Raw genomic sequence first — 24082 nt, forward strand, 5'->3', positions numbered from 1 at the left:
CAAAGATTTTGGTGTAAAACCGTATAAAATACAGCTCGTGCAAGAACTGAAGCCGAATGATCTGCCACAACGTCGAATTTTCAGTGAATGGGCCCTAGAAAAGTTGGCAGAAAATCCGCTTTTTTATCGACAAATTTTGTTCAGCGATGAGGCTCATTTCTGGTTGAATGGCTACGTAAATAAGCAAAATTGCCGCATTTGGAGTGAAGAGCAACCAGTAGCCGTTCAAGAACTGCCCATGCATCCCGAAAAATGCACTGTTTGGTGTGGTTTGTACGCTGGTGGAATCATTGGACCGTATTTTTCAAAGATGCTGTTGGACGCAACGTTACGGTGAATGGCGATCGCTATCGTTCAATGCTAACAAACTTTTTGTTGCCAAAAATAGAAGAACTGAACTTGGTTGACATGTGGTTTCAACAAGATGGCGCTACATGCCACACAGCTCGCGATTCTATGGCCATTTTGAGGGAAAACTTCGGAGAACAATTCATCTCAAGGAATGGACCGGTAAGTTGGCCACCAAGATCATGCGATTTGACGCCTTTAGACTATTTTTTTTGGGGCTACGTCAAGTCTAAAGTCTACACAAATAAGCCAGCAACTATTCCAGCTTTGGAAGACAACATTTCCGAAGAAATTCGGGCTATTCCGGCCGAAATGCTCGAAAAAGTTACCCAAAATTGGACTTTCCGAATGGACCACCTAAGACGCAGCCGCGGTCAACATTTAAATGAAATTATCTTCAAAAAGTAAATGTCATGGACCAATCTAACGTTTCAAATAAAGAATCGATGAGATTTTGCAAATTTTATGCGTTTTTTTTTAAAAAAGTTCTCAAGCTCTTAAAAAATCACCGTTTAGATGATGTCTGCGATCTTCTTCCAGGTGGAGTTAATTTTTTCTTACATTTTAATCAAAGTCCTGTTGCACGTGGACGATCTAGTTTTGCCTGCTGATAATCTTTTCACGCTACAAATTCAAATAAACCGTCTTAGTCATTTTGCAAGCCTTAGATACACACACTTCGAAGCTTTTGAAACTGTACAAAGGAACTTTTTTAAGAGGATATTTCCTTTGCCTAACTCAACACCCAACTACGCTATATATGTAGAGTCAGGAATAGTCCATATATATGTATATACAATATTTGAAGGCAAGTGCGAACGTTATTACTAGAGTGATGAAAAGAAGTGAAACTTGTCTTCACAAAATCATTTTAAGAAAATTACTTCGAGTGAATGCTTCCCCGTTTTAAGACTGGAACGAACTAGCTTACTCTTACGAAACAAGTCTAAACTTATCAGAAACTAATGTGACCGATTGGCAGGCTCAGTTTGCTGAGGTGATTGCTAAGGTGGATCACAAAATGTTTCTGGATAATCTTTCCAGAGCATGTTCATCTACTTCAAGAGCTATTTATAGTCATTTAAACCACCACCTGGAAGTCTTTTACAAGAGAAGAGAGCAAGAATTGAAATTTTAAATTTAAACTTTGTACCTCATCGACTAGACTTGCCCCAACTATGTGATCTATGTAACGAAAGAGTGAATGAAGATATTTACCATTTCGTTGCTGCTTGTCCTATTCATAAAGAAATTCGTCGGGTGCATTTTCGGGAAAGTTTTATATCCTTGGAAAAACTTGAAAATTTTAAATAAAACAATGGGCTGGCGCAGGCTCTTTAAATATTGCCGACATGCTCGTTCTTACCGTAACAGTTCAACATATTAAACCCAGTCGATTACCCGCTTATTGCAGTTTAAACCAAATTTTATACCTAACAATTTATTGCTTTGTTGCTGATCATACAAATTTTGATATTATTTCTTTTGTGTTTCAAATCACGTTAAAATTGATATTATAGTTTTATATTAATATATTTCTTCATATCTTTTGCTACTTATTTATTTTTTATATTTTAAAATTTTTGCTTATTTATTATTTCTTTTATTTTTAACTCATATAAAAAATGTCATCTCAGACAGATTATTATTCTTATTCTTTAGTATAAAAATGTGTAAACTTTGTGATGAAAAAATAAAGAATATCTTTCTATATTTTATTTTAGAATGTGCTTCCACTAAACATCGCTACTGAATCTGTATCCTGAAATGTACTTATCCATCAACTATTCTATGTGCACTTTGAAAACATTATTTGGAAAAAAAACCTAATAGGGTGGTGTTGTAATGATAGCCACTCTACCTAAACTGGCAGCTTTTCATATACATATACACCTACTTTGAACCCCCTCCTTTTAGCATCCATACAGTAGCACCTTGCTACTTTAGAGCTGTCATCATTTTTTGAAAAAAAAACAGCTTTTTAAGACCATCAACCACCACCCATTTTCCGCTATGAGAAATGAAGCGAAAATTAACGAAAAGTAATCATCTCATTTGCTCTCTGGCAGATAGACGTTGCAAAAATTGCAACCACAATGCGTGAACATGGAGAACTTAAAACTAAACTGTATGTATTTTTGACAACCCTGAATACTAACACACTTAGGATCAATTTCTTCCAAAAATAGATGACAACAGGATGGCATTTTTTGACAATATATTGCAAGGTGTTAAAAAGAACTATTGGTTTGAGATTTGTGTCATTTTAGTTAAACGACTAAATCCTAAACATTAAAAAAGGAGGCCATGCTGCAACACACAAATAGAACGTTATGTTACAGAACTTGGTTCATTTGTCATTTGTACAAAATTTACTAAGATTAACAAATTTTCTTGAGGGTTTTCCTTTTATTTTGACAGCTCGTGGCGGCCATATTGTTTTTCTTGTATTTTCTGTCAAAATATCTTCTTTCAACCAGATACGGCAAGTTACAGAGTCGAGCAACAAATATGCGTTCCGTACTCGTCGTCCCTCCAAGTCGACTGTTCAACGTTTGGTGTCTTAATTGGAGTACAACAGCTCAGTGAACAAAAAGCCAACACCAAATCAAGGCTGTTCGTAAAATTGTGCAGCAAATTCCGAGGCAGTCAATTCCGTGTCGCTCAGACGAACTTGGATTGTCGCAGACGGTAACATGGTGAATTTTGAGTAGTGATTTGGGCCTGCACCCATACAAAATCCCACTAACCCAGGAGCTGAAACCATAAGATCATACGCAGCCTGCATCGGTAGTGTCTTTAGTAGTTTGATTTTGGAGCAGTTGGAATGGAAGGTAAACCAGTTTTGGTCGAAAAGCCATCTTTAGCGATGAGGACCATTTTTATCTTCTACAAATTGAAGGGAACTTTTGTGATTTATCGAACTTCGTTCAAGCTTTATGGAGTAGAACCCCTCAAAATGTTGTGATACAAAGAAGTAATTTTCCTAAGTGACATTTTCTAAAAATGTATATTGGCTAACCTTAGTTACTTTAAGTGCTTTTTTCTACTGATATTTCTAGCAGTTTTTGACATGAAGAGATTAACTCACTCTAGTTTTACGGTCACTACCTAAATGATACATTAAAATCGACACTCTTAAAATTCCTGAATCCATAATTAACCTAACTAATTATCGAGCTCTTTTTCCTTAGATAATACTACTGTTTCCAATTTCGTGTCCTGTTTTCAATAAAATTCCGGTCAAATATAAAAAGTAGATGTAGAAAGTGATAATATATGTGGAGGAACTTTGGTCTATAATTTAGGAGCTAACCTTTTTTTTTCAATTCAAATCATCCGATGACTCTTCACTTCTATATATACCTTCATGGCCTGATGGTCTAATTTCTTTATTTCGACTTGAACTGCTACTTCAGACTCTAATTGGGTCATTATCAGCTATTTGGCGTCATTTTCTCAATCGAATCAAAGAAAAAAAATCACTTCAAAGACGTCTAATGGCGGCACTATGACTCCGATCAGAGTGGCGATGGAGATGCTGACTGACGCTTTAGATAGCTTCACGATTGAGCCTAAGAACAGTCGGTCTTTTTCACCTCCGACGCATTCAATGTTAAAAAAATCTCGTTTGTTTTTCCATTTTTTAAGTTATTGATAATGATGGGTAAATTAACACATCAATGGGAATGTAAGAGAAAAGTGTGATGCCGCATATCCGCGCCACACCAAAGAACCAGCAGCAATATAATAGAATAGACCTTTAAGCCTCATCAGCTAGAGCGTGTTAGATACCTATTGAGTGCGTTTCTGATTAGGTTATTAATTTACACCGGAATCAATTTGTCTACGGATGCTTTTCTATAGTGAACAAATCATAGTCCGTCGGCATAAAATAATTTTCGGAACCTTTTATGCATTCTAGCCAAGCCATACACTTTTTGTATTAAATATATTCCTCAAACACGCAACTTGGGTTTTGAAGTCGTGTTATCGTATTGTTTGGAGACAAACATGCGATTAGGTTTGAATCTGTTAGTTAAAGAATAAGAGGTAAAAAACGTTGGTGTAAAGTTGAACTTTTTTACCTTTTTCCATAATGATTTCCTTTCAAATTAGAGGTTATCATCTTAATGGTTCGTCATAGTAGAAAAACATCATAATTTCTCATCTGAAAGAGTGAGGATAATTTGTTTTCTCTAATTTTTTCTAATGCCGCATTATTTTTTATTTTATAAGAATAGGAAATTTCACGGGAAATTATATGCAAAATTATAGCTTGGTTGGAGTCATAACTTTTCAGTCGGGTGAGCTAAAATAATTCAATTAACTTGGGTCTGAAATTAACTTTTAAACCCATTTCAAATACACAATGAAGTTTTATTAAAGAAAAACTATGTAAGAACTAATCACCATAAAATATTGACAAAATAATTATCGCAGGATTTCAAAACAAAGCAGTTTTTGGGTTTTATGAAATTCTATGTAAACAAAAAGAAAAATTCTTATTGCCCAATAAAATAACGCCAAGATATTAAAAATTTCATATCGTCCAAAAATGGTTCTATCGATCAAACTCTTTCTCAAAATAAAATGCAGAAGACCCCAAAATCAATGCCATATTGCCTAAATTACTTATTGAAGTATTGCCAAAAAGATGACAAGTTTGTTTTTTTTGGGGCACTTAGACATTGTAAGTTTTGAGGTTGATCCCCCAACCGCAAAATTAAAATTAAAAAAATGTCAGAGAGCTAAAAAACTAGGAACGTCAAAAAATCGTAGCAAATATGCTTGATCACTTTCAGAAAGTGAAATAAAACCATTTTAGAAGTGAAATAAAATGAAATGGTTTGCTTGCTTACAGTGCTAACAACATCTATCATTATGGCATGCTACCCTCTGTAACCCCCTATTTTGGCTCACTATAGGAAGTGAGGTAGGTGCAAGTCCTTCACTGTTTGTACGCCATAATGATAGGTGCTAGAACTGTGAGCAGGGAAACCATTTATTTGGGCGTTGTGACATTTTTTTTTATTATTAAAGTGGAACAATTCAGTTGTACATTGCTTTAGCAAACCTTTACTCATTTCCGCCACACACGAAGTGGAAGCTCTCAAAAAGGGACAACATTTTCGATTTTAAAAAGTTCACTATTGGTTCTCAGCTTATATTAATACCATAATGTAAGATAGGCTTTAGCCTTCTAACACTGAAAGAATTTCCTAAATCGGACCAGTTGTTCCTGAGATTAGTGCATTCAAACAAGCAAACAAACAAAAAGCATAATACAAATTGTTGATCGTATACAAATTATAAAATACAAATTTAGTATAAAATAGATTTTTGTCTTGAAATGTAACACTTTGTATTTATTTATTCCATTTATTGTCCTTCAACTGAATCACCCTATTTAAACTTTGAACTCGATAGTTTGCCCTTCAAAAATCAGGAAAATCATTTTATGATATCAATTTACACCCAACTAACAGCAAAAAAAAAGACTCTTAACGTCATAAATATTTAAAAAACCTTGAATGAGTATAGAAAACTTTTTAAATCAAACGTAGTTTTTTTGCGGGGCTTACTGGTCGCATTTTGAGTTTAACTTTGAAACTTACAGAAAATGAACTTTATCATCGGAATAAGTTTAGTTATTTTTATTATTAAAATCATAAATTCCTGCGAAGGGTTGGAATTGGTTGTTTTAAGACAAAATAAGATGAGTGATTTTCTCAAGAAATTAATTGATAAAGATTTGATGGCTTATACGGAAACTCTTCAAATAAGTATTGAAACTGAAACTAAACTTCAGAAATGGAAGTTTGGTGATATACTAAGTCAGTTTTTAGCAATGATAGATAAAGAAATGAATATTTTAATTGAATTGAAAAATATTGAGCAAAAGAAACGATCATCTTTTGACTTACACGCCAGGGTCTTGTTTATTGATACCTTTGAGTCACTGAGGTAAATTCATACACTTAAGACTTCTAATTAAGAACAAATTGGTTTCTTTTTCAGAAAATTGATTACAAAGCAACGTCTTTTCGACCATGATATATCAGCTGAAAATCAACTTTACTACATAATTCTCCCAACAGAAGTATCAGGTTTGGCGGTTGACCAAACCTTCCTCGAACAGGTCATGTATTTTTGTTCGAAAAACTTTATAGTTAATCTTAACGTTCTTGTTGAAAACGAAAGGGAAGATATTATAACAGCTTACACATACTATCCATTTACACAAAAAAGTTGTAGAGACTATTCACCAATCGTTCAAAATCGCCTCATAGATGGGAAAATTCAGTTTAATGATCACCAAACTTTTCCCTCGAAATTTAATAACTTCTGGCAGTGCCCTCTGGTGGTAGCTATATCCGAAGAACCTCCGTTTATAGTTGTTGAAGATGGTGAAATATCAGGAATTGATGGATGGTATCTTAACACTCTAGCTGGGGTGATGAATTTTTCAATCAACGCCATTTTGTCTGAAGATACGGCGGGAAAAACTAGCCCAACCAATGGAACCGTTAATGGAGTTTTTAAAATGGTAAGACTGTAGTAAGAAATTCTGCTTTATATAAAATATTAATCCATAATTTTAAAACTTCAGATGAATGAAGGCTTTGGAGACTTCTCTTTGGGCGGATCTTTCTGTGACGTTTTCCGAATGTCACAATTTTCCTCGACAACCGACTATTTCACAACATATCTCAAAATTATTGTAAAATTTCCCAAGCCGTACAGTTCTCTAGAGATCTTACTATTGCCATTTGACCATTATACCTGGTTCACACTTCTGCTAATCTTGATTGCTAAATGGATTGGTAACCTTTTCTGGAAAAGGAATTCTATCGAAATGGCAAGCTTCGAGAAATCCTCTGCAAGATTTCACATATTTACTTGGCTCTTCAGCATTCTCATCCTACAAAGCTCCTACGAAGGTTCAATTTTCAAATTTCTCCATAACAACCCAAGAAGAGAACTGCCTTCTAGCTTAGAAGAAGCACTTGCTGATGGATACACAATCATAGCCAAATCCACATACTACACAGCTTTAAAACAAATCAGTGATTTTTCAGATCGATTTATTTTCATTGATGCTTCACAGCCAAAGCTTATTGAAGAATTCAATCGTAAAGAGGGAAAATATGCTTTGGTTATATTTGGTGAACTGCTTAGCAAAAATACAAGTGAAGAAGCAAAATATAGACAATTTATCACCGTGAAAAATCCACTTTTACAAAATATTGTTTGCATTTACTTACCAAAGTTCTCGTATTTAACCAATGAATTTAATCGTCGACTTAAGCAATTCAAATATTTTGGACACTTGAAGAGATTTTATGAAAAGCCAATAAAGAAGCTTATAAATAATAAAAAGAAGAGAAACGTTGGCAAAGATGTGAATATTATATCACTCAGTAAGTTGTTAGGAGCATTTCAGTTGTTGGCACTTTTTATGAGTTTGGAAGTGTCGGTGTTTTTTGTGGAACTCATTTCAGTTCAAAATAGATCTTTTAAGAGATTTGTGGAACTTGTTCATTAGATTTTAAGCTCAGAAAATGTAATAAATTCTGAGAAGAATATTGATCTTTTTATAAAATATGATTTCATAAAAAATTACCGAAATAAAATTTACAAGAGGTTTTTGTATCAGCAGTAAAAATAAAAAAAAAGTTCACGTGAAAAAATAAGTAATTTTTCACATCAACTACAAATTATTGATTGACAAATTTGCAGAATTTTAAGTTCCCAAACATACTTAAAATTATTAGAATCACCCTATTCTTGATTTTCGAAACTTAAACACAAGAACATTCAATTTTACCACACTGTCTAGTCACTAATTTCTATTTTATCACAAATAAATTTACTTCCAATGACACAGAGTAAGATAAATTACTATGAACCACAAACTCATAAATATTTGAACTATACTGGACTGCAAAAAAGTAACAATTAAGGCTTCAATTTTCTCACAAAATAATTTAGTCTGCAGTAGAAACTTAAAGGCAATGAAACATTTCCACGGAATATGCTTACTTCTTGTTATTAAAATTGTACAATCCAACACAAGCTTGGCATTGGTCTCACCAAAGGAAAGTAAGATGAGTGAATTTCTCAAAGAACTTATTTATAACGATATAATGCTTAACACGGTAACTGTTCGAGTAAGTGTTGAAACTGAATCAAAATTGACAAAGTGGAATTTTGGTGATACAATTGGTCAATTTCTGTCCACGGTTTATCAATCAAAAAATAAGCGTATTATGTTGGAATTGAGAGATGCCGATATAAAGAAGAGGACAACATTTGATTTACATGCTAGAATTCTGTTTGTTGATACTTTTAAGTCATTAAGGTAAAGTACACACATTTTTGTGCAAATCCAACAGTGGAAAAATATTTGATGATTTATTAACTTACAAGACTTCTTCAAACCATTCAAAGCTTTTATTTAAAAAAATTCTTCCAATTAAATCCGTTTTCAGAAATCTAATAGTCAAGGAACGTCTTCATGATCAGCACCTTTCAGTTGAAAATCAGTTATACTACATAATTCTGCCACCGGAAATCTCACTTCGCAACTACCACACATTTCTCGAACAAATAATGCATTTATGTTTAAGAAACTTCATAATTAATCTTAATGTTCTTGTTGAACAGGCAAATCAAGATATCATAACCGCATATACCTTCTATCCATTTACTTATAAGAGTTGTAGAAGTCATTCACCAATAGTTCACAATCGCTTCATCAATGGAAGTCTTCAGTTTGAAAATTATCAAACTTTTCCTGCTAAACTCAACAACTTTTGGCAGTGTCCTCTGTTTGTTGTGTTTTCTGAAGAACCTCCGTTTATAATTGTTGAAGATAATAAGATATCAGGAATAGACGGATGGTACTTGAACACACTTGCTAATATGATGAATTTTTCGATCAATGCAATTTTGTCTGAAGAAACGGGTAGAACAAGTCCCAATGGAACAATAAATGGAGTTTTTAAAATGGTAAGTAGATAGAATACGTTTGTTTGTTGATTTAGTGAATCTAGTAAATTTCAGATGAACGATGGTATTGGAGATTTTTCGTTGGGAGGATCTTTCTGCGATGTACATAGAATGTCACGATTTTCCTCAACAACAGACTATTTTACGACGTATCTTAAAATTGTCGTTAAATTTCCAAAACCGTACAGTTCCTTAGAGATCCTGCTTTTACCATTTGATTGCTACACCTGGTTTACTTTATTAACGCTTTTGCTGGCCAAATGGATTGGTAATGTCTTTTGGAAGAGAAATTCTATGGAAATGGCGAGTATTGATGAGTCTTCAGCCAGATTTCACATACTCACTTGGCTTTTCAGCATTCTCATTCTGCAAAGTTCCTATGAAGGTTCAATTTTTAAATTTCTTCACAATAGTCCACGTAGAGAAATTCCTTCCGATCTTGAAGAAGCCCTTGCTAAAGGCTATAAAATTATAGCCAAATCAAGTTACTACACAGCTTTGAAAGAATTCAGTGATTTTTCGGATCAATTCATGTTTGTTGATGCTTCATTGGCAAACTTGATTGAAGAATTCAATATTAGTGATGGGAAGTATGCATTGGTCATTCTGGGTGAACTCTTGATGAATTCAAACAAAACTCAAGAATTAAAGTATAGCAATTTCATCACCGTGAAAAATCCTCTCATACAGAATATTCTTTGCATGTATTTGCCGAAATTCTCATATTTAACAAATGAATTGAATCGTCGAATAAAACAATTAAAATATTTTGGACATTTGAAGAAGTTCTATGATAAGCCATCAAAAATGAAGTTTTCAAATAAGAAGGTGAGGAACATTGGAAAAGATGTTAATATTATTTCACTGAGTAAGCTGTCGGGGGCGTTTCAATTGTTGGGAGTTTTTATGAGCTTGGGAGTATTGGTGTTTTTCGTGGAACTGTTTTCGGTGCAGAATCGAACTCTTCGGAAGTTTGTGGAACTTGTTCATTGATTTTAAAAATGTATTACGAACTGTTCATTAACTAAATAGCGTTACGTTTTAATAAACATCTTCAATTGATTGAAAGGTTTTTGTTGCATTTGAAAAATAATTCTATGGAACGTAAGTTTCGAAACCCATTTTGTCCGAGATTAAACTCAGTAATTATGTAAAAAAGGTGAGGTCAATAGACATATTGCCAAGATAGTCCTGGTTCCAGCTAGCCTTTTTAAAACATCCAATTTTTAAAGTCATAGTTTTAAAAAAGATTATATCTGACCCCTGTGTTCTAACTGTACCACCCTATTTTGTAGTTTTCCACTCGTTACCTATTTAAACTTTGACCACACATTGACTTTTAAAAAATATCAAGGTCATCAAGGATATTTCTGTTTTATGATACTGTCTGGTATGTTTAATCACAGCAAACTTGTCATAAAACAAGACAAATTGCTAGGCTCTATCTCTACGTCATTAATTTTTAAATACAAAACTACTGACTGCAGGAATTTTACACTGCTAACGTTTAGGTTTTCATAAACTGAAAGTTCAGTTCAAAGTAGAAACTTAAAGGCAATGAAACAATCCTTCGGACTGGGCCTGCTCATTTTGATAACAATCATTACTCCTAACAGTTGTAGTTTTGAATTGAGTTTTTCCGAGGAAAATAAAATGAGTGAATTCCTCAAGAAACTGATTTTAAACGATTTAGTGGTTTACACGATGACTATTCAAATAAGTGTGGAAACTGAATCGAAAGTTGCGAAATGGAATTTTGGGGATACAATTGGTGGATTTTTGGCAACAGTGGATGAGAGAAATATTTTAATTGAATTAAGAGATAGCGATTTAAGAAATCGATCCAAATTTGATTTGTATGCTAGAGTGCTATTTGTTGATACTTTCGAGTCATTGAGGTAATTTTTTTTTGAACTCAAGAACAATTCCATTTTAAATTTTCTCTTACAGACTTCTGATATCTAAACAACGTCTAGACGATCATCAACCATCAGCTGAAAATGAATTCTACTACATCGTTCTCTCGCGGGAGGTTTCATTTTACAAACTCCAAACTTTTCTCGAACAAATTATGTACTTTTGTTTGAAAAACTTCATAGTAAATCTTAATGTTCTTGTTGAAGAAAAAGATGAAGACATAATTACAGCTTATACTTACTTTCCATTTACACAAAAAAGCTGCAGAAGCTACTTACCAGTTGTTCACAATCGCTTTATCAATGGAAGTCTGGAATTTTATGATTACCAAACTTTTCCATTGAAATTGAATAATTTCTGGCAATGCCCTTTGTTGGTTGTTCTATCCGAAGAACCTCCATTTTCAATTATTGATGGTGATAAAATATTGGGAATCGATGGATATTATTTGAGGACACTATCTGGTATTATGAATTTCTCAGTCAAAGCAATTTTATCGGAAGGTGGTACTGGAAAAACAAGTCCCCATGGTATTGTGAATGGAGCTTTTAAAATGGTAAGTTTTCAAACAGAATTCTGCCTTAGAATACATTTTTCTTTTATTTTAAGATGGAAGATGGTATTGGAGATTTATCATTGGGTGGATCATTTTGTTCAGTTCACAGAATGGCAAGATTTTCCTCGACAACCGATTATTTCACAACATACATGAGACTTATTGTAAAAATTCCAAAACCCTACAGTTCTTTAGAAATTCTACTACTTCCTTTCGATCGCTATACTTGGTTCACACTCTTGATACTATTGATGGCCAAGTGGATTGGAAAAGTCTTCTGGAAGCGAAATTCCATTGAAATGGCCACTTTGGAAAAATCTTCAGCAAGATTCCACATACTCACTTGGCTCTTCAGCATTCTCATTCTGCAAAGTTCTTACGAAGGTTCAATTTTCAAATTTCTTCACAATAGCCCTCGCAGAGAACTTCCTGAAAGTCTAGAAGAAGCTCTAGCTCAAGGCTATAAGATCATAGCCCGTTCGACATACTACACTGCTCTGAAACAATTTACCAATTTCTCTGATCGATTTGTATTTGTTGATGTTTCACTATCAAAACTCATAGAAGAATTCAATCGCAGCGAAGGACAGAATGCCTTACTAGTTCTGGGTGAATTATTTAGTGGAAATCGAAGTGAAGAAGCAAAGTATAGACATTTCATCACAATCAAAAAGCCCATTGTACAAAATATTCTTTGCATGTACCTGCCAAAGTTCTCCTTCTTAACCATTGAATTGAATCGACGAATAAAACAATTGAAGTATTTTGGGCACTTGAAGAAATTCTATGAGAAACCGGGAAAGAATAAACATTTAACAAAGAAGCAAAAGAAAAATTTGGGGAAGGATGTGAATATTATGTCACTGAGTAAACTGTCGGGAGCATTTCAATTGCTGGGAGGATTGATGGGGATGGGAATTTCAGTGTTTTTTATGGAACTCTTTTCGGTGAAGAATCAAGCTTTGAAAAAACTTATGGACTACATTCACTAAAAAGTTGTCAATTTTATAAAATGTCTTAAAAGAAAAGATTAAAGAGTTTGGAAGAGAAAAGAAAGTTTGAAATCGGTTTTTCCTGAAAGTTGAAGTTCAATTTTGTTTACAATCTTGGTTAGCATAAGAAAGTAATTATTAACAATATTTCAATACATAAGAATTTAAATTTGAAGACATTCTTTGACTTTTTTTAAATTTTACTTAGATTTATAAAAATGGGTCGGTTGACGGAAGGAGCTTGTTTAAATACAACCTGCATTCTTCTTAAATTATTCTCAGTTTTTGATACTAAGAACATAAATAACAACACACCTTCCAATACATAGATCTAAGATAAACCTTGTATAAGGGAGATATCCATCTATTGAAACTTTAAAGGGAATCAAACTTCATCGCATAACATTCTGGAATTTATATCTCCGAATTAAATTGTTATTTATGGAATGTTATTTCGAAAAGAGCAATTATTTTGCCATTGCATGTTGAAAAGAGGCGAGTTCTCACAAAGCAACTTATTCTTATTGTACCATCTGTAGGTACTTACTTACTCGCACTCTAGGTATTGTGTACTCAAGCCAGCATTCACTTAAACTCAACCCCCTCGATGATGTGATAGCAATCGCACATACCACACCACATTGCGATACAAAATAATTTAAAATCCAAACATAAACATTTTCTTTTTTCTGATGTTAAACAAAAAGGAGCACACCATCATCCAAGAAATCAGCAGCAGCAGCAGCACAAGAATAAAAATAAAAAAGGGTTATTCAAATTGAAATTTATGTAAATATATCCTTCCCATTCCGGGTTTCTGCCCTTTTTTTAAATCGAATTGGCTGTGCGAAGCGAGGAAGTAGGCGTTAACTTTTAACTTCAAAACGCAACCAAGCGAGCCTATACAACACATACGATAACTTGAGGAATTCTACAGAAATCGCGTGCATGGCTGCACTCCATTTTGTTAAGCTGTCAATGGAACTAAGGGTTCAGGCTCAGGCTAAGGCTCAGTGATGGCGGCGACCACACGAAAAAAAGAGCTGACAAGCAAGCATGAGAACTTCATGTAACACTCGTCGTCAACGTCTTCGTCGTTGTTATTGTCGGTGCATAAGAAGTAAGATAACCGCCCCAACTTTTAACACCTGTTTCCCGAAGTATGGCGGGAAGGTCGGATAATATGTCTTTTGTGGTTCGAGCCAATGTCGGAGTCAAAATGAAACCATACAAAACTTAAGGGACTCCTATAGGTATATCAGTTGACAACGATCGCAAAAGGAGGGAAAACGAACAAAGGAACCATCAATCTTCCACAAAGTGACCCCTCGATGAAAGGTGCTCATTGCTTTCGAACGAGCAGTAAAACACTTCTTCTGACATTTAAGAGAGCTCTTACATACATGGCCCTAAATCCACTTAGCACTACAACAGTTGTCCCGGAAGAAAAGTCACTGAATCATGACGAAAAAATGCAAAATGAAGATGATCACTCTATTTTTAAAATGACAATTGGCAAATTTCATTCAAAGTTGTTGTCTTTTAGAAAAAGACAAAATTTAAACAAAAACATAACAAACAATTTTCTGTCCGTCAATTAAAAACAATCCAAATAACTTTATTTAATTGGAATATTTACGATGCTCATCTGTCAAGTTGACGTGACTTTGGCTCGTGTACAACAATACCCAATTCTATTTCTCTGTTCTCTGAAGATATATAAATAAAAATAGAAACACAAACAAAGTAAATATAAATTTTTCTAAATTACCGCGCTGCCCTGAGCTAGGCCACACTTTGCATACCCCATCACTCCCGTTCGTCGCGTAGCATTGTCGACGCCTCCAGAAGGCGCAGTAGAAATATCAGATTGAATGAAAGTATCTAGAATCGACTTCGGCAGCGGCATTGGCTTTAAAGTAAAGAAATAGAGAGTTCTGTTTATGTTCAAAAAAACTATTGTTTGGTTCCGGCGGCAGCGCCGGCCGCCGTCGGTGATATGGAGAGATATGTATAAAATGAGAGGAGGTGGGTAGTTCTAATACAATGGGTATGGGAGCCGCAAAACCATCCCAAGAACTGTCAGTTAAGTTCGAGTAAAATTTACACTCGACAGAGCGGTGAGTTATAATGACAAGTTCAAGAAGGCCAACAAACACTCAAATATCTTTCTGTGACATTCACTAACCAAGTCGTTTTATATTGTAGGTACTTATTTTGTTGCGGTGATAAAGGATTAGGGCAAGTAATGGATTCGTAGAAATAGATTTGGGATTCTATTTTGTTTTATAAAATAACAGCTTACGAGGCTGATTTTAGGTAAGTGGAAATCGAAGAGACTTACGGTGTCGAGTCGACCAAGATAGAAATATCAATACCTTCACAAAATGGAAATGAATAAAATCAAATTTTGAGAAAATCCTGATTTTGATTAGTAATTTTGTTATGATGCAAACGGAAAACGAATTAATGGTAAGCTGATTTTTGATTTTGGCGCGAGTTATAGTCATCATTGGTTTCCATAATTCAAAACAAACATTGGAATTTGATTGACAGGTCGTTTATAGCTATCATTAAAAAATTCTGTCATTGAAAAAGATTTCCTGATTTAAATCCTTCGAAAAATTTTACTGACAGAAATCTGTCATTGGAATTGTGTGAAATTTCAACAAAAATCAGTTGAACGATTCGTTCCACTTTTGAACATAAAAGTATCAGCTATTCAGGAAAATGAATTTCCGCTCGGAAAATAGAAAAATACATTTTTAGAGATGAGTAAATCCGTAATTAAACTTTTTTGTTTTTCCAAAATAAATTCTTTGTGTGATAGCCGATCAATCAGTTTATAATTTTGATTTCTAATCAAAAAGAAACAACATCAAATATCGATTCAAATTATAGCTCGAACGATTTTGGGTCGTTTTCAATGATAGCTACAGCTGGCCCCTTGAAAGTTATTATTATACTTGTCAACTAGGTTGCGCGTACTGGCAATTACAATATACTTTTTGTTAGGTTTTTGATGACCTTAGTTCGAATTTGACTTCAAAATCCAGGCATCAAGTCAGGATTTTGAGATACAACCTTGTTTATTTTGAACCAAAAAATTATAAATTCATGAAGTTGTATTTTTATTAAAATACATGAACACTTTCCAAATTTAGCATATCTATAATAAAAATTCTATATACCTAAAAAATTTACTAATTATTAACTATTATTAACTGATGAGTCCGAGTTAGAATACCGGGACGAAACTTAGACCGTAAAGCTATTTTAAATTTATTTTTCAAAAAACCAATCCTCTAATACTTTAATAATCAGTTTAAAGGTTTTCATCATATCACTTATTTTTCAAAAAAGAGGGTGTAATTTTCATAAAATAAAAAAGAATACAAATTCAAGTCAATATCTTTCTTTGTTCTAATAATGCTTAAACTATTTCTTATCAATTTTTTAATTTATTCTAAAAGGTTCTAGTTTAGAATACATTTTTTCTAAAAACCAAAAAAAAAAGAAAGTGATAAAATAAATCAGATTTCAATACTTTTTTTTGTTGGCGACTTTTTTAGTCGAAAACTAATATTTACCAAGTTGCTTTTGAAAGTTTTAATTTCTTAGGAAAAAATGCCAATTACAGAACATTTTGAAGTCAATAACTTAATTTATTCTCGAGATATTTGAATTGAACATCATTTTTTACTAATTTTGTGAAGTATTTCATGTAAATTCTTATATTTTACAAAAAAAAAACTGACTGTAGGATTTTCCTGAAAATTTTAATTTACTTAAAACATAATTTTTTTATAAGATACAATAATTAGTTAGATAGTAAGTTAGCTAATAGCATTATTGCTTTGAAAGATATTTGGGTCATCCAAATTTTGCAATTTATTTAAAATTAATGTTATAAAAAACAATAAGGGGATTTGTTTCAACGCCCTTTCAGCATATCTTGTTATTTATTATATGCAAGACAAATTTTATTTGCCAAACAAATGTATTCCAAACTTATGGCAAGTTAAAAATTTACAAATTGATGAAGCATTCCCACTAAAACTGTTATTAACTGAAAAACACAAAAAGGTTTTCAAGCTATTTTGTTTCCTATAACGGATTAGCAGTCGATTATCAAATCAAGTTTTAAAGAGAAGAAATTGTAAAGTTGGAAACGTTTTTTTTTTAGTTTGAGTACAGAATCAACACAAAAAATTTGCTCTACAACCCATTATTTTAATCCATAAAGGAATTTAATTCAATAATGAAATGATAGAACATTAAAAAACATTCTTTGGCAGTAGGCAGAAAGGTATTAAGTCAAAATTTCATTTTGGATTTGGTTTAACGGATTTTTGTTCTCTAACGGATCTGGCTCTCTAAGTATTTATTTAATCTTTGGAAAATAATTGAGACAAATTTTATGATTCATATTAACGTCTTACGTTAATTCAAGCATTTGTAACCAGTTTCTGGCTGAAATCCTTCTTGCGTAACATCAAGAAATCCCGAAAAACACTTTTAATGATTCAAATAACAAACTGGAAATGGAACCTTCATAAGTTTAAATTTGTATAACACCATGACATTTTGAAAATTAAAATTAAATAGACTATCTAACCACTTAGATTTTGTATTCCGTAAATTCTGTACCAAACAAGTAAATACTGGATAAAACATTTATTATTTCAATGAACTACAACAATTTTAAAATTGTCTCAGAAAGATCAGTTTTATGTAATAATATATATAAGACGTAGTTAAAGATATTTTTTGAAAAAAAAAAAAAAACAAATCCAGAATTAATCAACTAAATTTGCGATTTGATAGGAAATGGTAAATTGAAATCCACTATTTTGTAAAGTTATTAAAAAAGATTGATAACGCGGGACAAAATATTTTGGAAATATACATTGAATAATATAGATGGATGTAGAAAAACTTGGGTACTTTTAAGTGTTCGCATTAAAATTTTGAGATCTGGTTTTCAGAACTCGTTTTAGCGAAACAGTTATTAAATGTGATAAATTAAGAAAGGCTGATTGTTTAAACCCTCGTTAAATGCAAGTGAAACATTTGTTTTTGGCCCATGGCTTCCTAGGGCAAAGAAATCCTTGATTTTATTGGTAATGGTACTGTTATTAATCTTAGCGTGACTATCTACCACTGAAATAATTTTTCAAATCTGACCAGTAATTCCTGAGATAAGCACGTTCAAACAAACTCTTTAGCTTTATAATAATAGTTTGGACATAATTTCCTACATAAAAGTTATTCGACACCAATAATATAAGTTGTTTTCGAGATGTAAGTCGTTAAAGTGTTTAATTTTTCCTTAATTCTGAAAAACGGTTCAGTATTTTTTTAACAGAATAATTGTGGTGAAATAGTGGAACCATATAAAATAAACTTTTTTCAGATCTAAGTATAAGTTATTAAGAAGAATAATATTATCATAAAAGTTTTTCGAATAATACAGGTTTAATAAACACCAATAAGAGGACGATAAAGTCAAAAGAACATAAGTTAATTATTATTTTATTTTCAACAAAAAAGGAAAAAATATAACTTCTTTTTAACAATTCTGCAAACTTCTTTGAATAGTTGAATATCAAAAAGCAAACTCATAAGGCATGTGCCTTCATTGACAAAAAAAAAGACAGTAACACTAAAACAATAGAGCCCTAGTTTTTTCAAAAACAATTTCACAAGCACCACATTTTTCCCTTAGACTCAATTGGTTTTTTATGGGATTTTGATTAACCGCTTAATAAGTTAAAACTAATTCGAAGAAATTTCTTCAGACATGTGGTAACCAAACTACTTCTAATTTTATGGAAAACATTTCAATTATTTTAATTTTTCAATTCTTTTTTATTTCGAAGATTTGAAGGAAGAAAAACCAAAAATTGAGTGCTCCAAATGATAGGGTTATCAATTCAAACTTTTAAATACCTCCTTTCTGTTCTACTACACTTCGTGGTATGTTTAACATTTTCCATATAAAAGATAACAGATTTTATAGATGAAGAAAAAAATCACTTAAAATAAAGGCTAAAAGTCTTCTGTTTAATTTTAATGATTATTGTTTTTGTGTGGACAATGTTTTACAAAAAATAAAAAGAAAGACTAGATACTACTTGAGCTCCTCAGTAACCTAATCATTATTATCATTATCGGTTAATTAAATAGAAAAGTTATTGCCTTTCAATTTGTCGAAATGGGAATTTGATGGAGGATAATAAAGATTCCTCCTGTTTTAGAGTTTTTAATGAATATCTCCGACTGGTGGTTGATCTTTCGGCTCTTAATTTTCAGAACATATTGATCCGTTTTAAGAGGTCATAAATTAAAATTTGAATTACTTTTGAATTTTGATTGAAAATTACTGTACTCTCCAGTCCACTGCACTGGCAGAGGGTATTTTTTGATGGTTTTGAATTGAATGAATAGATACTACAGGGTTCGCTGATATGGACTTTTTTGTTTGAACTTAATGTGGGAAAAAATAAAACACACAAGAAGCAAAAGTCATATCGTATGGGGGATTGAAGACTTTTTTTAAGATAAGAAATTGAGAGTTCTGAATAAAATATTGAGTATTTTTATTATAATTCTAAAATTTTGATATCATCACAGTAATAAAAAGTTTTATTTATTGCAGCAGCTGGAAAATAAAACTGAAGACTATTCTTTTCATAGCTTCGATTGAATAAAAATTTGAAAAACAAAAACAAAAGTTTATCTGAAAATCATGACCAAAAGTTGAATGTGAACTATTCTTTTAACATCCGGAAGATTAGAGCTTCAAGGTAGGTATCTGTACAAATTTGTTAAAAGGGAAACTTAAGTGATTTAAATACTGTTCCTATATAATACTCTTTTCTGCTGAATTTAATGCAATTGTATACACTTAAGTGAAATTTACATTTAGTTACGTAAAAAGGGATATCAGAAACGATATTTGATGGAATTGAGCAAACTAATGAAATCAGTATTATTGGTGACTTTCATCTTCAATCATTGAATTGGTATCGGTCAACTAAAATTATGGTGTGATACAAAATTCAAACACAAACAAGTTCTGTTTTAAAGATGGAATGCCATATTTTGACTTAAGTAAGAAAAATGGTATTAAAAATGAAAATAGATGAATATTTGACCTTTACCACATCCCTCTCTAACTATTTCATTGAATTTATGTGTAGGGAATTTTGTAACTTATTTCAAAATCATATCGAGTTTGACTTCAAATTCACTTTTAAATTTATTTTAGTATTTCTGAAGCCTTTATACTTGTCAAAACTTTAAAGCAAAATTAATGTTTCAATCCTGGTCTTGATAGAATACCATCATTTATGTTAAAAAAATGTGTTTCTTGTGTTTCTTCTTTTCAACTAGTTTGTTTAATGGTCTTAGATCTTAGAAATAAAAAAAAATCGTACATAACGCCAGTCTATAAAAAAGGTTACGAACTATCGTCTTATAGCGAAGTTGTCTGGTTATTCCTAAATTGTTGAGCCTTTTGTCTGACACATAATTTTCTTTTAATTGTTGGTCTCTTAACCAATTAATCAATGGAAAAAATTTAACAAATTTCAACAAATTCTCTAAGCTGATAAACTCTATACAAAAGACAATCTCAAATCTGCAAGGTCTTTATTAAATTTTTGCCTTAAGTACTTAAAATTTTGTTAGTTTAAAGTTTAAATCTAAGTCGATATTGTAATCTTAGCCTTAGCATTCAACGAATGTCATAAATATAATATATTCGAAATTTCAGGCCATTTTTTTTCACTTTTTCAGTCATTAAATGCAATGGTACCCGTGGCATGATGGTTAGTGCGTTGGACTGTCATGCTAGAGGTCTTGGGTTCGATCCCTGCCTATGCCATCTAAAGTCTTTTCACGGGTACTGCCTCTTGCGAGGAATTGACAAATTCTCCAAGAGTAACTATTGTCATGAAAAAGTGCTTTCTCAAAATTAGCCGTTCGGAGTCGGCATATAAACTGTAGGTCCCCTCCATTCCTGACAACATTACTCGCACACAGGAATGGTTGAGAGTTGTAAGTCACTAGGCCTTGGTTCTCAACGGACTGACTGTCGCGCCACCCAATTTATTTATTAAATGCAATAATGTTCCTTATTGAAAAGCATCGATATTATATCAGCCTAACTAAATACTAACACATGTTTTAAATCCCATCCAGACGAAATCTAAAACCATTAACAATTGTGCCTTGATGGACATGCCACAGCCACAGAAACGTATAGAAAGAGAAAGTCACCCTTTATTTTTATCAACTCAGAATCCCTCCATATGAAATGAATTATTTTAACCTGACATCTATCAATCTGGCATCCATCAGCAAACAACAAATTCAATATAAAATGTTCCTAAATACAACTGCATGCACATTATATTGTTGTCACCCATTTCCAAATAAGGACACTTCATGTGCGTGGTAGTGTTGGGTTGGAATATGTTTGTGCAACAATTAAGATGAAAAACCGAATCAAATCAATTTCCTCCTCCAATTACAAATAAACACTCACAATCTCACACAACTGTCATTTTCATCCGCAGAAACGTCAACAAATAAACATATACACATTTTCCATCGAACTCCTCGGGTTTCAGCGCATCAGGACATATATATCAGACCGTACATATAGTAGACGCGAGTAGGTATAGAAAATAAAAACCCAAAAATCCGAATCAAATTAATTTTCACGTTAGATTTTCCATGGAGCGTATAGTTCATTTGAAGGATAACAAATGTTGCTGTGTTGAAAATACCAAACCATCATCGATCTGTCATGGTTAACGGTCAAATGGACATCTTCATCGAAAAATACAAATTTTTAGTTTGGTTTTCCACACAAACAAAACAAAAGAAAAAGAAAAAAAAGAAATCCTCCTGCTGATCCTGATTTCTCTCAACAAGGTCATCGATCATCGTATATCCTGGGCTACCGCAATCCCTGGAAAAATAACGAACTCAACGACAGGTATTCAGAGTCCAACTTCGCTAGCTGTGCATGTGATTTGTATCTCTCTCGAGTACCTGTCAAAAGCTATATGTATAATGTATATATAGATGGATGTATCTTTTTCAAGGATAATAATTATATTTTTGGTTTTCTTCTTTTTCTAATATTTTGCAATTTGTTTCTTTAAAGGATATTTTCTGTGGTACCTTTTCTTTAATAGAAAATCTATGATTTCTCTTGAGACCCTACAGAACCAATCCGTATCCTTTTACTTGAATGGAATGCAGGCTTCCTTTTTTGTATTTGTATTCTTCAAGTGGTACAGCATATGGCTCGAGATTATTAAATGGTTCTCGGTTCACATATTAAATTCTCATAAAAGGATCAAATTCTGCTAGATTTTCTCTCATTAGAAATAAATATCTTTATTTTTTTGTTTAGTTATTTCTCAAGTGGAAAGATCCTTCTTCACATTACCATCGTCTTCTTCGTTGTCGTCGATCATCATCAGTCATTCCAATTGCAACCACATGTTGAGTTTTTATAATTTTTGTTTCTATCTTCACAGAACTGCACAGAAGTCGCAGTTGGATCAGTTTATTTTTTTTATTTTGAGAAAATAAACAAATATTTTTTAGGATCAAGGATATTTCAAAGTATTTCTCTTAAAATATCAAACCAGTGTTAAGTTGGAACAACTGTTGTATTGGTGAATGTTGATTTCAGTTTTCGATGACAAATATGGATCGGGGACTTCGTAGAGGTATACAAAATTAAAGAATTTTCACAGAACAAAGCTTCGGTCCATCAGGTTGATTTTTGATTTCCAGCCCTTTGTTTAATTTTGAACATCAGTTAAACACGCCAGCTACAGCCATCACAGACAAAATATGATAAGTAGCTGGTAAAGGTATTTTTGAGACTAATTTTTTTTTTAAATAATTCAAAGTTTGCAATTAATTGGGATATAGAAACATAAGATCTGTTATCGAGGGGTTTAGATACCTCTTTTTCTATAACTTAATAAACATTTCCAGAATCCACGTTAACAAAAAATATTATTAATTATAATTATAATTATATATTGATGTAAAATTTAAAGAACTTATTAACAGCTAGAAATGTTCTTACTTTTTGGAATCCTTTGCTGGTAACTTCCTTTAATTGTTTTCGACGGTTTCTGAAAAAAATAAAAACAGAAATTTTGTGATTTTTACTAAAGTGAAAACTACTAATATAATAAAGCTAATAAGTGAGACAGCTAGTTCAATCAAAGAATGTTTCAAAATCAGAAATTTTGCACCTTTTTAGAGCTTTTCTGTTTGAAATATAAAGTTAGCAGCACTTTTTTAACTAGTGGCCATTTTTCCAGCCGCCTCTTTTAGATTGGCGTTGATTCTAGTTCTTATAAGCGAATTTCGTTCAGCTATTAATCTCATTTTTGGTTGAATGAATACGCAACATACAAAACATCTATATTTGGAGCGATGATTTTATTCGAGTGTAAGTTTAGACGCCATGATATCCTCAAAACTTACTGTTTGATGTGGTTTATGGGTTAGTGGAATAATTGGTTTGTACTTCCTGAAAAATGTGACCGATTTAGAGCCATTAATGATTTGCGAAAGCTGTGATATTAACAAGACGGCGGAAGATATAACACAGCGAATGCCACAAAGTCAACGGACCCGTAATGAATTGATCTCTAACATAATGGGATATAACAGTGTTTGATGATTTTCTGAGAAATCACTTTTCTATGATGAAGCGATCATATCCACTTGAAGAACATTTTTTGCCGCGTAATACGCGACATACGGACAAATGTTAGAAAAACTCGGAGTCAGCTATGAGGGTACTATGGAGTAGATCAATCACACAAACATTATCCTTCGTCACTTCGACGAACATAAATCTGAAAAACACCTACTTCTAAAGCTTGAACACGACAATGCCTATCGATTTGACGAAGGACAACGATCCAGGGTTAAAATTGTTACATAAATGACTTGAACATTTTACTGACCAAATTTCGTCAACATCTAGATGAGATAAATTGGAGCAAATTAGTTTAGAAATATTCTCATCAAACTAATATTATCTCTAAGAACCACATTTGTTACCACAACCAATATTCAAAAAGCTTTTATGCAACTTTAGTACCACAATCATCATTAATATATTGTCCAGTAAGAAGTTGAGAAACTAAAGTTTTTTAAAAACGTTTAATTAAATTTAGTTATATCTACTGAGCCAAAAAAT

General features: G+C 32.5%; 3 protein-coding genes across 3 annotated transcripts; all 3 read left to right on the forward strand.

The window, feature by feature from the left end:
* Positions 1-6067: 6067 nt before the first annotated feature.
* LOC129948390 (uncharacterized) lies at positions 6068-7897 on the forward strand. Its single transcript, XM_056059380.1, has 3 exons — positions 6068-6315; positions 6370-6898; positions 6962-7897. The coding sequence occupies exons 1-3, from the start codon at positions 6068-6070 to the stop codon at positions 7895-7897; spliced, it is 1713 nt and encodes a 570-aa protein (XP_055915355.1).
* A 131-nt stretch (positions 7898-8028) lies between these two features.
* On the forward strand, positions 8029-10366 carry LOC129941176 (uncharacterized). Its single transcript, XM_056049743.1, has 3 exons — positions 8029-8713; positions 8844-9363; positions 9418-10366. The coding sequence occupies exons 1-3, from the start codon at positions 8367-8369 to the stop codon at positions 10354-10356; spliced, it is 1806 nt and encodes a 601-aa protein (XP_055905718.1). The 5' UTR covers positions 8029-8366; the 3' UTR covers positions 10357-10366.
* Positions 10367-10891: 525 nt separating this feature from the next.
* On the forward strand, positions 10892-12894 carry LOC129940531 (uncharacterized). Its single transcript, XM_056048900.1, has 3 exons — positions 10892-11261; positions 11314-11836; positions 11890-12894. The coding sequence occupies exons 1-3, from the start codon at positions 10921-10923 to the stop codon at positions 12826-12828; spliced, it is 1803 nt and encodes a 600-aa protein (XP_055904875.1). The 5' UTR covers positions 10892-10920; the 3' UTR covers positions 12829-12894.
* Positions 12895-24082: the final 11188 nt, after the last annotated feature.

Source organism: Eupeodes corollae, chromosome 1, assembly GCF_945859685.1.
Source record: "Eupeodes corollae chromosome 1, idEupCoro1.1, whole genome shotgun sequence".
In the NCBI taxonomy this organism is placed as follows: domain Eukaryota; kingdom Metazoa; phylum Arthropoda; class Insecta; order Diptera; family Syrphidae; genus Eupeodes; species Eupeodes corollae.

Excerpts from the sequence above, each read along its gene's own strand:
- LOC129940531 (XM_056048900.1), top strand. The coding sequence starts at position 10,921 with ATGAAACAATCCTTCGGACTGGGCCTGCTCATTTTGATAACAATCATT. Across the intron at positions 11,262-11,313 it reads GATACTTTCGAGTCATTGAG|ACTTCTGATATCTAAACAAC; the intron begins GTAATTTTTTTT and ends TTTCTCTTACAG. Across the intron at positions 11,837-11,889 it reads TGAATGGAGCTTTTAAAATG|ATGGAAGATGGTATTGGAGA; the intron begins GTAAGTTTTCAA and ends TTTTATTTTAAG.
- LOC129948390 (XM_056059380.1), top strand. The coding sequence starts at position 6,068 with ATGAGTGATTTTCTCAAGAAATTAATTGATAAAGATTTGATGGCTTAT. Across the intron at positions 6,316-6,369 it reads GATACCTTTGAGTCACTGAG|AAAATTGATTACAAAGCAAC; the intron begins GTAAATTCATAC and ends TTTCTTTTTCAG. Across the intron at positions 6,899-6,961 it reads TTAATGGAGTTTTTAAAATG|ATGAATGAAGGCTTTGGAGA; the intron begins GTAAGACTGTAG and ends TTAAAACTTCAG.
- LOC129941176 (XM_056049743.1), top strand. The coding sequence starts at position 8,367 with ATGAAACATTTCCACGGAATATGCTTACTTCTTGTTATTAAAATTGTA. Across the intron at positions 8,714-8,843 it reads GATACTTTTAAGTCATTAAG|AAATCTAATAGTCAAGGAAC; the intron begins GTAAAGTACACA and ends ATCCGTTTTCAG. Across the intron at positions 9,364-9,417 it reads TAAATGGAGTTTTTAAAATG|ATGAACGATGGTATTGGAGA; the intron begins GTAAGTAGATAG and ends AGTAAATTTCAG.